This window comes from Zootermopsis nevadensis, unplaced genomic scaffold (genome assembly GCF_977971745.1).
Source record: "Zootermopsis nevadensis isolate Lab colony 2312 unplaced genomic scaffold, Znev_1.0 Znev_ptg000028l, whole genome shotgun sequence".
Taxonomy (NCBI): Eukaryota; Metazoa; Arthropoda; class Insecta; order Blattodea; family Termopsidae; genus Zootermopsis; species Zootermopsis nevadensis.
Window position 1 is genome coordinate 17,125,054 of NW_028259160.1, and position 12,223 is coordinate 17,137,276.

A 12,223-nucleotide genomic window follows, 5' to 3' on the forward strand; every position below is an offset into this window, starting at 1 on the left:
GCGCACTGTATGACAGAGACCTCAGTTTCCAGAATGAAAGAACTTCTAAAACTTCTTGACGATGGTAAAGAGTCAATTGAATAAAAATTTTCTTTGGTATTATCCATCGTCTAGTAAATATAAAACGTAAAACGACGTTTCGGAACGGAGATAGGGATTAGCTCTATCTAGTGGGCCCAACTGTGTAGGAACCTGAAGACGGAGATAGAGTCCCATCTCCGAAACGTCGTTTTACGTTTTATATTTACTAGACGATGGATAATATCCAAGAAAATTTTTATTCAATTGAAAGAACTTCTGTTGGAACCTCGTGTAAAGCAGGCTTTCATGTTAGATCGACATGAATATACATCAAATCCGTTCTACTTCTGATGTAGGAGCCAAATAACAAACTTAGTCTAAATCACCAAAGCATTTCTGAAAATAAAAACAGAGGACACACACACAGGACCTCCAAATAACTTAATCCTTCGTGAAAATGCCGCAAAACAATGGTCATGACTCCCTAAAAATGTGTCGTCAGTGTTCCAAGGGGGCCACCTACTTTTGTGGGGGGCATACCGGAACATACAGTAACACCACGGCCAAAACAATTATGCCCTCGAGGTATGACAGGGCGAGAAAGGTTTAAAACGCCAGACCTAGTTACCATGGCAACGGCATGTTACACTGGCACGACCATCTGCGTCCTTGGGGGGGGGGTGTAAGATGCGTTTAAGAAGGGTACATTCGCTAGTTCGTGTACTTACATGCAGAAATACGTGAAAGGATACAGCCTGAGAGAGCCAGTCTTGGTTCCGACAGCCAGCAGGTGTTGCACTGGATCAAAAGCTATAGCAGTCGGCTGGAACGGGAACCCATGTCGGAAAGTCTGTAAAAAAAAAAAGAACAGCAAGGTTAATTCGGGTCCAGAGCCAGGTCTCAATTACAAAGTCCCGTGGATTACTTTTACGTCTGAATCAGAGCCAATATCACGCACAGTATCTGCAAATTAACCAAAACGTATAAAAGCAAACTAATTCTCGCTTATTAGACTTTAAACAGAAAACGTATCCATTAAATAAATTCTTCTCTTTACTATACGTCCGCGTAATTTATCCCGGCGTATGAAAGAATTGTGTTGGAGGAATGACACAATGCGCGTGCTATCATCGCCCTTATGATAGAGGCAGAAAGCACAGTCGAAACGTCAGTGACTTTCTACCAGGTTACACGACGCCATCACCCAAGAAGGCAGTCATCTTCATAAGAACCCGAAATCTCATCCAGCATCTCGAACATTTGAAGATAATATCTGAATATGAGTCTTTACGTTTCTTTGTGATTCTTCAACAGACTGGACGTTCGAAAAAGACGTAAGATTTTCAATCGTTACATTTGAAACGGGCCAATGACGCTGTGAATACATTATCCGCCCTGATAAGAACGTAGACAAGCCTCTTCGTTGCCGCAGAATCCGATGTGAAAGGAAGCTGAACAGAGAAACAGGTTACGTATATATGACAGGAATGTAGGACATATCTGATGACGTCAAAGCACGAGGACGCTGTAAATACGTCAGCGTAACTGTGTCGGCTCGCTCTCTGCGCTGACAGCTGACACGATCTGTCACCCACATACAAAGTACGCTATCTAACAAACTTATTCCTTGATCTGTTCGTATTTGCTCAGGTGATCGAGAAGATCCCAGCTGCAAACCGAAGGATCATCACTGGACCCCATACAAAGTCAACTGGATCTGGTACACATCTTCAGATTATACTTATCAAAGACTCATTTTAATGCTGGTCCATGTCGTTCCTTTCCTTGGCGTTTTCAAATATAAACTGTGTGCGTGCTACATGTCTGTCCCATCACGTCTCGTTCGGACCGATTTCGTAAGTCAAAGGTCAAGCTGAAGAGACGCCCTGCGAACAATTTTTGTTTGAAGATGACTGTCCTCTGGGATGCTGCGAAGTGTGGTTTGATAGAAGTCTTACTCCGTTTCTACTCGCTTCTCTTCTCCTACTTAAAAATCTCTTATTTTTCTTCGCTTTAAAATTTTCCCCTCCCCTTCTATTCTGTCTCTTCTTTCCGTCTTCCCCTCATTCTTCTGCTCACAGTTATCAACAATTTTGCGTTCAGGTAAAGAAAAGGTAAATCCACACAACAAAATCTTCCTCGTGATTCCGCAGATAAAACACGGGAAAGAAAAACCATTTTCCCCACCGCACGTGCAATATAATAACACAGCGGATGCAAGGAGTCACACCCTCAACGCAGTCCGCCACGCAAACGTTCGTTCGTCTTCGCTCGATAGGGTTTCAGGACAGCGTCTGCAGTGTGGCCACGTAGGGCAACTCCGTCGGGTCACGTGGGAGCAGTAATATCTTTATGAAGTTCGTCTATACAGGGTGTTTGAAAAACAGTATATTCCCATATTGCCTGCTACTCAATCGCTTCAAAACGTGTTCATTGGCAATACATAAATGTTGTTATAATTAACCTACACACAATTTACATAACTGTAGAATCTGAGTACGAAGATGGCTGTCTTCTGGATTGTAACGACCTGTAGTCTGACAGAAGTTTAACGACGTTTCATCGCCCTGATGATGGTCGCAGCATGGTCCTCCGAAACGTATGAGTTTAAAGCCATACAGTGATGAACACGAAAAATAATTCTGGGTAAACCGTGTACAGATTATTATCATGCTATTCCATAATTTAAAAGGGAACACGTTTTGTAGGCAGTAAAAGTTTTGTCCCTGATGATGGCCGAGGTCAGCCGAAACATGTCGGGAACAAAATAGAGTTCAAGACACACATTTATATTTTGATGGTTCGTTCAGATGACGTCGTTAATGGCGTGACCAAATGACAATGTCCGGAGAAACGTCTTTTAAAATTCCACATACAAGTAAATGTTTTAAATGAGCCGGTCCGTTACGCGCGCAACCAAGGTGGCCATGACTGAAAAATGGAACAGTAGACACACGAATAAATACGTCACTCAGCCAAATTCGCCTGGGTAACGAAGTGCCCGCTGAAACAACCTGTAGCCAGGCCCGTCAGCAGGAAATGATCTTCAGTGACTGGAGGACATAACCTATTTAGCGTGAAATGACATCTAATCGATCCCGTTTGCATACAGACACGTCACTTTGTGTCAACTCGGGCTACAATCAGGCCGTTTAAACCTAGAATAATTACATTGCCGGTGATCTGCGACATCTAACGAAGTTTCAATACGAAGCCAACGGCAATTCCAAGAAGAACACGAAGAAGTTGGCGGAGAATTATCGGTAAGTAAGTCAACTTCCTTTCTTCTGATAATTCCTCCCTCTCTTCGCCTTTTTATCCAATCTCATTCTCCTTTGTGTTGTTCAACCTCTCACCCTTTCACATTATTTTCCCATAAAATCTTTTCTTATTCTCAAAAACTTTCTAGGTCCTTTTGCCTAAATAGTAACCAACAAAACCCAAATCAAAAAGTTTCTTTGTAAAACTGACAACCATTAATTCGGTATTTAGCTAAAATCAACATCTGAATTAGTGTACTGAGGAAAATAACGAAAATCTTACTCATGATATCCAGCCTCCCGGCCGAGAATCGAACACGGGACCTTCCGTATACGAAGCAAGAATGCCATAACTCAGCGGCGAATTTCGGGTTCGGTGCACCCCTCAATTTGCTACGAACTGTACGAAAATTAAAAAATATATATATTTATACACGAGTTTTAGGGGCTGCAAACACCCCCCCCCCCCCAATATCAGCCCAAAGGCTACTTCTGCTATGCGCACATTTCATATCTGTATCACAGAACAAAGACACCGCTAATGTTTTAAATGGTAATACAAAGCATTATGCAACAAAATTTATTGTTCCCACTTACAGCGATACTATAATAGAAATCTGCGTTGTTTATTTTCTTTGTAATTCGATATTAACTGTCGCAGCGAGTAACAAAACACAAACGCTGTCCAATGCCGGGGCAGAAGCGGTATTGATTTAGAGTCATCGAATGACAGTCTACGGAGGGAGATAATAAATATCATCAGCTCGGACAGTCTCCTTTCTAATGCGGTCCCTTTCTTCCACTACGAAAAACACAGACATACGGAGCTCTCGTTTGTTAATTTAAACCCGCGTTCATAACACACGCAAATCCACGGAGGACAATGAAATCCCCTTGCAATTACAAAGACAACCTTACTTTGCAGCGTATTATCTCAGTAACCACGGCAAACACACCAAATTCATACACAGAACTTTACTTTAACACACACTGCCGTACTCGGGTGTGTTTTGCGTGGTATGAAGGATAATCTTAAAAGCTGTTCCCTTAATGAAGTTTTCCTGTACTACACTGTACAACAACGATCATCTTACGTACAATATCACAACATCTGGTGTGCAGGAACTGCCCCCTAGGTAATTACACACGATCACCTAAATTCGGTATAATAATTACATTTCAAAACAAAAAAGGTAAAGCTATCCCACTATACGCCATGTAGGCGCTTGGGGGGAGAGATAGTATAGCTCCTAATCATTCCTAACCTCGGCACTAGATGGCGTGAGTGGTAGGCGTCACGCCCCGGGTAAAGGACCCCGGTACCCATCGGATACGACGCTGGGTGGGCCCCTGGCACGATCTGAGAACGGCTTGCTTCTAACGAGATGAACCACATGCCACGTACATTATTTACACGTTTCTCTACGTGACGTATCGATCTATTTTCCATGCACATCCATCTGCTTCCACACGCAGTCTACCTCAGCGGCACGCAACGCCTCGGACCCCTTCAAATCCTGAAACCATGGGATCACATCACGTTCTGGGGCGTCAGACTGAGCTGGCACTGGCGGGGAAATGGACCCCGATCAATCGGCGGGCCCTCCATCTTCAGAAGCTCAAATCTTGTCAAGAAAATCCCAGTTTGACACCAAGAAATTTGTTACCGTTTCATACAAAGATCCGCCCGTCCTTGTAAAATATCCTGACCCAGTAGAACGCAGTCAACAAACCAATAAGGTATTTCTCTAAACCCAATTTTAATACGCCCCCCTCAGGTCCCCCCCTCAAATAGTCACTTCCTCGGTATTTTCTAGCTGAAGACATAAATAATTTATCGTGTGATGCTCTTCGACATGTCCAAATTAATTCCACGATTAAAACTAACTGAGAACCATGGTCCAGATGCATAACCACGCTCCCTTACACGGGGATAAATGGGAAATCGTCAACGAGGTCTTCAGCTGCATCCTCAGCTCCGCTTACAGACGAGCAGAGACCGAGCCGACCGTCGCCGTGCGGGAGGCAACCCTCCTGCTTTCAACGCGCCACGTATCGTGACACAGAGAACAACACACAACAGTCTTATCTCAGGTTTCCACAGGTCCTCAAACTGCGACAGCGCTGCCTATTCAAACAGACAACGAGCTCTGCGTTCCATGATAACATTCACTGATATTTTTCTGTCATTATTAACGTTGCACGTAGAGGAGTTCTTCCTCAGAAGCCAGTCAAGAAATTCCTCACACGACAGAAACCAAAGGTTCACCGCCGTTTCCATAACAGCCCGCCACCGGTCCCTATCTAGAGCCAGATAAATCCAATCCACCCTAATGATGAGGATTAATTTTAATATCCCACCTTAGCCTGCGCCATCAGACTGATATCCCCTCTTTAGACTTTCAAACAAACAAAAATTGTGTACGTATCTCTCATCTTTCCCCTGCGAGCTGCGTGTCGAACCCATCGCATACCTCATTTGTTATCGCCCACAAATATTTTAACTCTGCCACATTTTAGAAGGATCTGTTACCAACCTTCACATGAATCCGTTGACAAACACTAAAACAACCAAATAAAAAGCACAAATACTTGAAGCCAAGCGGTAACTATATGTACCATATACTTTAAAAGTCCATGAGTCTGCAACTTGCATTCAGGTTTCGTCTATTTTTAAATGTAAACAGAGATTATTTTCTTAAACAGCGTTAACAAACTGATCACTGTAATGGTGAAGAGTTGTGTTCTCTTCGCGGTATGGACTGGATCTTTAAATATTATTTAAATGAGCCTCGTCTTCACAGAGTTTAACAACTGAAACCAACACAAATAATCTTTCAAAACCTGGTCCCAATTCAACAACACACACAGTATATTCCAGGTCAGGATCAGTCGGTCAACACACAGGGGGAATCGAGCTGTTCATTACAAGCAAAACCTAAACCCACAAACGAATATAACATGTGGGCGAAATGCGATGTTATTAAACATCAAAGCAGATGGTACACATAATTATCACTGCTCTATAAAACTACGTTCAGAAAATAAAGCGGGTTATTTAGTGATAAAATTAAATGTAATATCAAGAAGAACAATGCAAGTGGAAAATTGCGGAACTGGAATGGACGTCGTATGAAAAGTAATTAGTAACAAAGGAGTTGGGCGGGGGGAGGGATTGTAAGAAAAAGTGGATAAAAATGTTCCACCAAGACTTCTTAAATATCACTGAACCAAACAGCGCCATAAAGACGCAAAGGTCTTGCACCACGTTGCAGTCATATTTCCTAGAAACAAAAGTGCGAGGAGAAACCTTTTCATGACTCTGGCAGGAAACTGAGCTGCGAGGGTTTCTGACGGCACGCCGACAGCGTAGTAGCTCTTAATCTGCTAGAAGTTTGTTTCAACTTCTAAGGCCACGACGGTAGACCTTCCTTGAATTTCTTTATACTTTCGCTGGTCAAGGAGATTTCTCCCTTCACAGAGACCGATTATTAAAAAAATTAAGGGACTAATCTGTGGGCCCTGAAATTAATCCGCAGTTCACATCCTGTAAGAGCAAAAATGTCCGCGGCAGCTTCAAATGGTCGAAACATCTCTAGTCAATTCGGAGCAGAATTCAGGTGAAAATGAAACAGATGGTTAATTGCAAAGCATAGAATATTCTTAATAGTTAAAAAGGCCGTGATATTTTATACACTGCATAAAGCATAACCGCAACAGTAAAATTGTTACTATTTCCGAGATATTTTTCATCTTACTCTTGAGAATGCGATAAACAGTGAGCGGAACGCCGTTTGCATTCGGCAACTTCTCCGCCGCGCGTGTAAAGCGGGTTAGACTAAACGATCTGAACAGGCGCTTCAAATTCTTTCACAAACAGCTTTCAGTGATCATGTAACTATGATTTATGTACGTTACATGAAGAGGCGGATAGTTTATAATTTGGAAACTAAAAATCTGTTCCACGTAGTGCACCTTTGTATAGGCTAGTAAGAACGTTGGGCGTTAAATAAAAACTGGGTGCAACTCTAGGCCTAAACCGAAATACACGGACAACTGACTGACAAATATTTTGAAAATGTGGCAAAGTTCAGATATTTGGGATCCAAAGTAACAAACTGAAATGTTAATCATGACGAAATTTAAACCAGATTAAATTCGGGAGATGGTATTTAGAATATTTCATAGCTTCGTGTACTATAAAAAAAACTAAACCACACAAAAATATTGATAGATGGCTTTGTTCTTCAAGGCTGTTGCGCCGTTTTATTCTGGTAGAAGTTTACCGACGTTTCGGAGGTTCTCGCTGCCTCCATCATCAGGGCGATGAGTACCAGAATACACGGCGCAACAACCCAGAAGACAGTCGCCATCTTCAGACTCACCGCCGTGAAAACCTGAGTTCCTACGCACAAAAATATTATTTCAAGCCTCGTTTCATGTGAGCACGAAATTTTTCTCACTCGTCGTCACGAAAAATGACAGATTCAAATGTCTCAGACAAAAGTAAGGAGAAATTGGTGTGGATCTGGGACATATGAAGAAAATAAGTAATGGAAGTAACAGACAATTTCGACACTCATGACCCATACCTAAAGGTTCTATTATTGAATTAAAACGGATTAAATGACAAGAGACATAAGGAAATTTTGATTTTATGATTAAACTATACTAGTTAGAATCTCTACCATTAAAACTTGTAATCCTTCGGAACACTGAGATTAAAAATGTCAACGGACAGTGCTTCAACTCTCATATTCTTTGAAAAGATACTGAAAATAACTGAATTTTCCTTGTGGCAAGTTACCGTAAGACGTCAATTATATTTTTCGTTTTAATTGGAAAATATCTTTCTTAGAATTTCATCAAGTTCAGACGTATTTTGGCTTGTGGAAGACACGGATAATTGAATTCGACTCAGTACAAGAAATTGAAAATAACTTCTCTGTGCCCCAACACTAGAAGAAACTCTCGGTTTATTTGATCCCAGGGGCAGTAATTAAGACTTTCATCTTCGTAAAGTGAAACATCTGAACTTCCAATCGACTTGCTATTAAAGAAGAACGTATCTCGCATGACGCCACGAGAGACAGACGAGAGAACAGAACGAAAATATAGATTTAAATTAAACCTAGACACAGAAAATACACTAGATGGTTCGTAAACTGTGTAACGACAGTGACTCAAACACACAGGTTACTTGGCGTAAAGCGTGATTACGGAGCACAGTTCGCCTTCAGAAGCTAATAGTTACTAAGCTGGTAAAGAAATTCCCGTCTCTTACAGAACCCAAAAGTTCATTAACGCGTTAAACAGAACCCTGAGACAGGTAGATTCGCATATTCTACCTCCCGATTATCCATTTTAATATTATCCTCATCTACAAGATCTCTGAATATTTCAGATTTATCGATTATTGTGTGGTAAGTTCATGGACGGGATCTGTGCTTCAACTACTGATACTCCATTCGGGCAAGATGTTTCGTTCCTTGCAGAATCAAAACAACTTAAGTCACAACGTAACCTAACCAATGGCCCGTATTTTGGGCTCCTTCTACTCACTTCACACCTCACAATCTACTTCGTTAACCATTTTCGTGTCGGTTTTTATTTAAAGACACACGCTGTTAAAATATTTCCACAGCGACGAATAGATTCTATAGTTAAAATTCATTACAGTAAACAGACGTAGATCAAGCATGATATCAACCACACAGATACATCGAGACCACAAATATAAGTTTTTATAAACGATATATCTCGAGCGAAACATGTGTTCTGCAAATCCAGCCCATCATGTTTCTTAATTTAACCACGATAAACATCTGAGTTTTCTCGCTCTGTGTTCGTGTTTTGTCATCGACGCACGCATTCCAACACGAAAGTGCGTGTGTGTTCGTCCCCGGTGACGTGACGAGCTCTCGGCAGGCGCCAGCTAGACCAACCCGCTCCACAATAATCACTCGTATTCATCTGTTGGCCTCGCACTAAAAGCAACGGACAGACAGACTGCAGGATCCCCTGGGCTCTCATTTTGTTTCAGCTGATCGCATTTCACTGTGAGAGGATCACGTATTTCAGACAACACAACTTCCACACATAACGACCATCTATTTTCTTCGCCACGTGCATTTCGATGTAAGATACAAACACGACGTGGTGTGGACGCCATTCATCTGTCCGATTCAAGATGGGCCTCAAATGCAAGTTCTTCTGAACACGGAATGAATCTTAGGGCTCGAAAGAAGACATGAGATTTCTTTACCAGCTGAGAAACTAAAAATTTCTCAAGGACTGTCATCCAATGCTATAAAGTAATTTTAATGTTTCATCACTAACAAAGGATAGCAGGAAATAGACGATGTAATCTTCACCTGATATTGTTACTTGTTTAAGGTGATTAAGTGATACAGCATCATAATATTAAAATGAATCATTAAAAAAGCAGAAGGTAGTAGACTGGATTCACCTGGCTCTGGACAGGGACCGCTGAGACGATTTTGTGAACACGGTGATGAGCCTTCGGATTGAATAAAAGACGAGAAATGTATGATCTGAGGTTCTGTATTCTGGGTAAATTTTATTTTATAACTAAGGCAAAGCATTTAAAGTGTAAAAGGAGTTAAATAAGCGCATGTTACATTTCGAATGACGTATTACGGAACACAGAACTAGATTTAGGAAGTTCGTAGGAAACGAACGTCTTGTTGTGAGAGCCGGGAGTCTGAAAAATTGATGACGTGTCAATAAACCTGCCGACAAGTAGACGAAACGGAAAACTTTACGTCTTGCACCGCAAAGTGGCTGTCCGCAGAGCAACAGTCTCTCTCTCTCTCTCACGACCCAAGTGCGTAATTAATTAACCTCCGGGATTGTCACTCACTGTGAACGTAGAACACAAAGTACATCGAATCCTCGCGAAAAGAATAGAAATTAATTAAGTGAGCGAGTAAGGATCTTACAGGATAAAGAAAAATTCGTGATTCATACAATTATTACTACAACGATGGTGAAAATGGTGGTCAGACACGTAACTCTGATTAACAAAGAAATGCATACAACATTTTTGGTACGGAAACTTCCTGGTAAGCGGTCATCTTCATCTGGGAGTCCCCCAAACACTGAACGATGCTAATGAATATATAGATAACGCTGAAGGTAACGTACGGATTCTCAAGGTCATTTCTGTATCTTCTTCAGTCTCCTGAATGGATTAGGATTTATGGCTTTGTTGCAAATCTGAATGAATTTTCGAAACTATGAATCCGTTTAGACAGCTGGGTGGGGGATCGGCCTATCACAAGGTCTCCATCTACAAAGGGTACAACACAGAAAAATGCGGACCTCAAGTAAGGTTCGAACCCACGATCCCCGTGTAAGCCGTGGGCAGGACCGACGCCTCAGACCGAACACGCGTTTTGACCGGCTCGCTTTATAATTACCCTGCGATGTCCTGTTACAACAGAATTAAAACTGCGGTATCGGAAGCTTCCTCACAATAAGCACGGGACTCAAAAATGAACATCCGCGGGACAAGAGGAAATCGATCACTGCAGGTAACTGAATAAAGCAATTACCTTCAGGTAATATTATATTAAGCCAATAGAACTATTTTAAAAATAACAAATCACTGGCAGAGAAAATATAATTACAACGTCCATATGTGTGTCAGTTCTAGGACCCGAGGTACCGTGTTGATATATCCAGCGAAGTAAAAAAATATATCTTTTACGTGACAGCGTTTCATAAAACTTTAGTTTGCCTTTTTTGAATGAAATCAAAAAGCCTCTCCTTGCCTAAATGTCGAAATGAAATTTAAGCAGGACTTTTTTTTTCCACAAACGACGCTCCATCTACCGAGTCATAGCAGTATTACATCTGTTCTGGAGAAAAATGCTTCCAAGTGATTCCAGAAGAACGAGTCGTAGCCAATTTTTTTTTCTACCCGTTAATTTCTTGCTTGCAGCAGATTCAGAATTTCTAGTAAACTTACGAAGAAGTGAGATTCAATTAAGAAAAGTTTCAGACCTGCTATTGAATTTCATACGCCTGAACTTTTAAGTAGGGGAACAGGACACAAATTCACGTATCGTAAAAAAAAAACCCATCGCTTCTTGAATACACTGCAGTAAAATTATAATTAGAATCTGAGGTTTCCACGGCGGTAAGTACGAAAACGGCTGTCTCCCGGGTTGCAGCACCATGTAGTCTGGTAGTAGTTTACCGAAGATTCGGAGGTCCTTGCTGCCTCCATCATCAGTACGATGAGACGTTGGTCAACTTCTACTAGACTACACGGCAATAATAATAATAATAATAATAATAATAACTGCGACGGTGGCCAGTGAACACGAAAATTAGCACAGAGTTTAATTTCAGAAAAAAAATACAGCAATGAAAATGAAAATTGTTCCACTTGGAAAAGCTTCGAGGCAGAATAACGCGGCCGATGAACATGGATGCAGGTTTCGGACGGAAAGACTAAACCCACAGCATAATCGCTATTTAGTCACTGGTGCGTGCCTTTGACGTCATCGTGGGTATACAAAACAACGTGCAATCGGGTCGATATCTCGTGCGCCTGCGAGGCATGTAGAGTTAACCCGCAAAGTGATAGTGGCGGGTGTGTTGCCTAACTGGCACGGTGCTCTGCGTTCGTCAATATGCTACGTCGCCTCCAAGTGTGGATGAGCTGAACCCCTGCAAAAGTACAAAGAGAAAACCACGCGTCGCTCTAATACTTCAGTTTAGAAAGGTACGGGATCAACGTTTCGGAAGTGCTTAATACCTCCATCATCACGGAGGCAGAAGGCAAATTCTCATACACCGGCAAACTTCTACCAGACTACAAGGCCAAAAAAACCCATAAGACACCCATCTTCATACTCGCCGCCACGAGAACCTAAAATCTCACTTCAGAAACAAAAGACATAGCATGTTAA

At 41.7% G+C, this 12,223-nt stretch overlaps 1 protein-coding gene across 6 annotated transcripts in view; it reads right to left on the minus strand.

The window, feature by feature from the left end:
- The window catches only part of Tomosyn (syntaxin-binding protein tomosyn), a 95,594-nt gene that overhangs the window by 72,993 nt on the left and 10,378 nt on the right, over window positions 1-12,223 (minus strand). For all 6 annotated transcript variants that reach the window (XM_087356888.1, XM_087356889.1, XM_087356886.1 and 3 more), the window contains exon 2: window positions 774-871. In XM_087356888.1, the coding sequence (XP_087213014.1) occupies window positions 774-871 (98 nt within the window). The remainder of the gene's footprint in view (window positions 1-773; window positions 872-12,223) is intronic.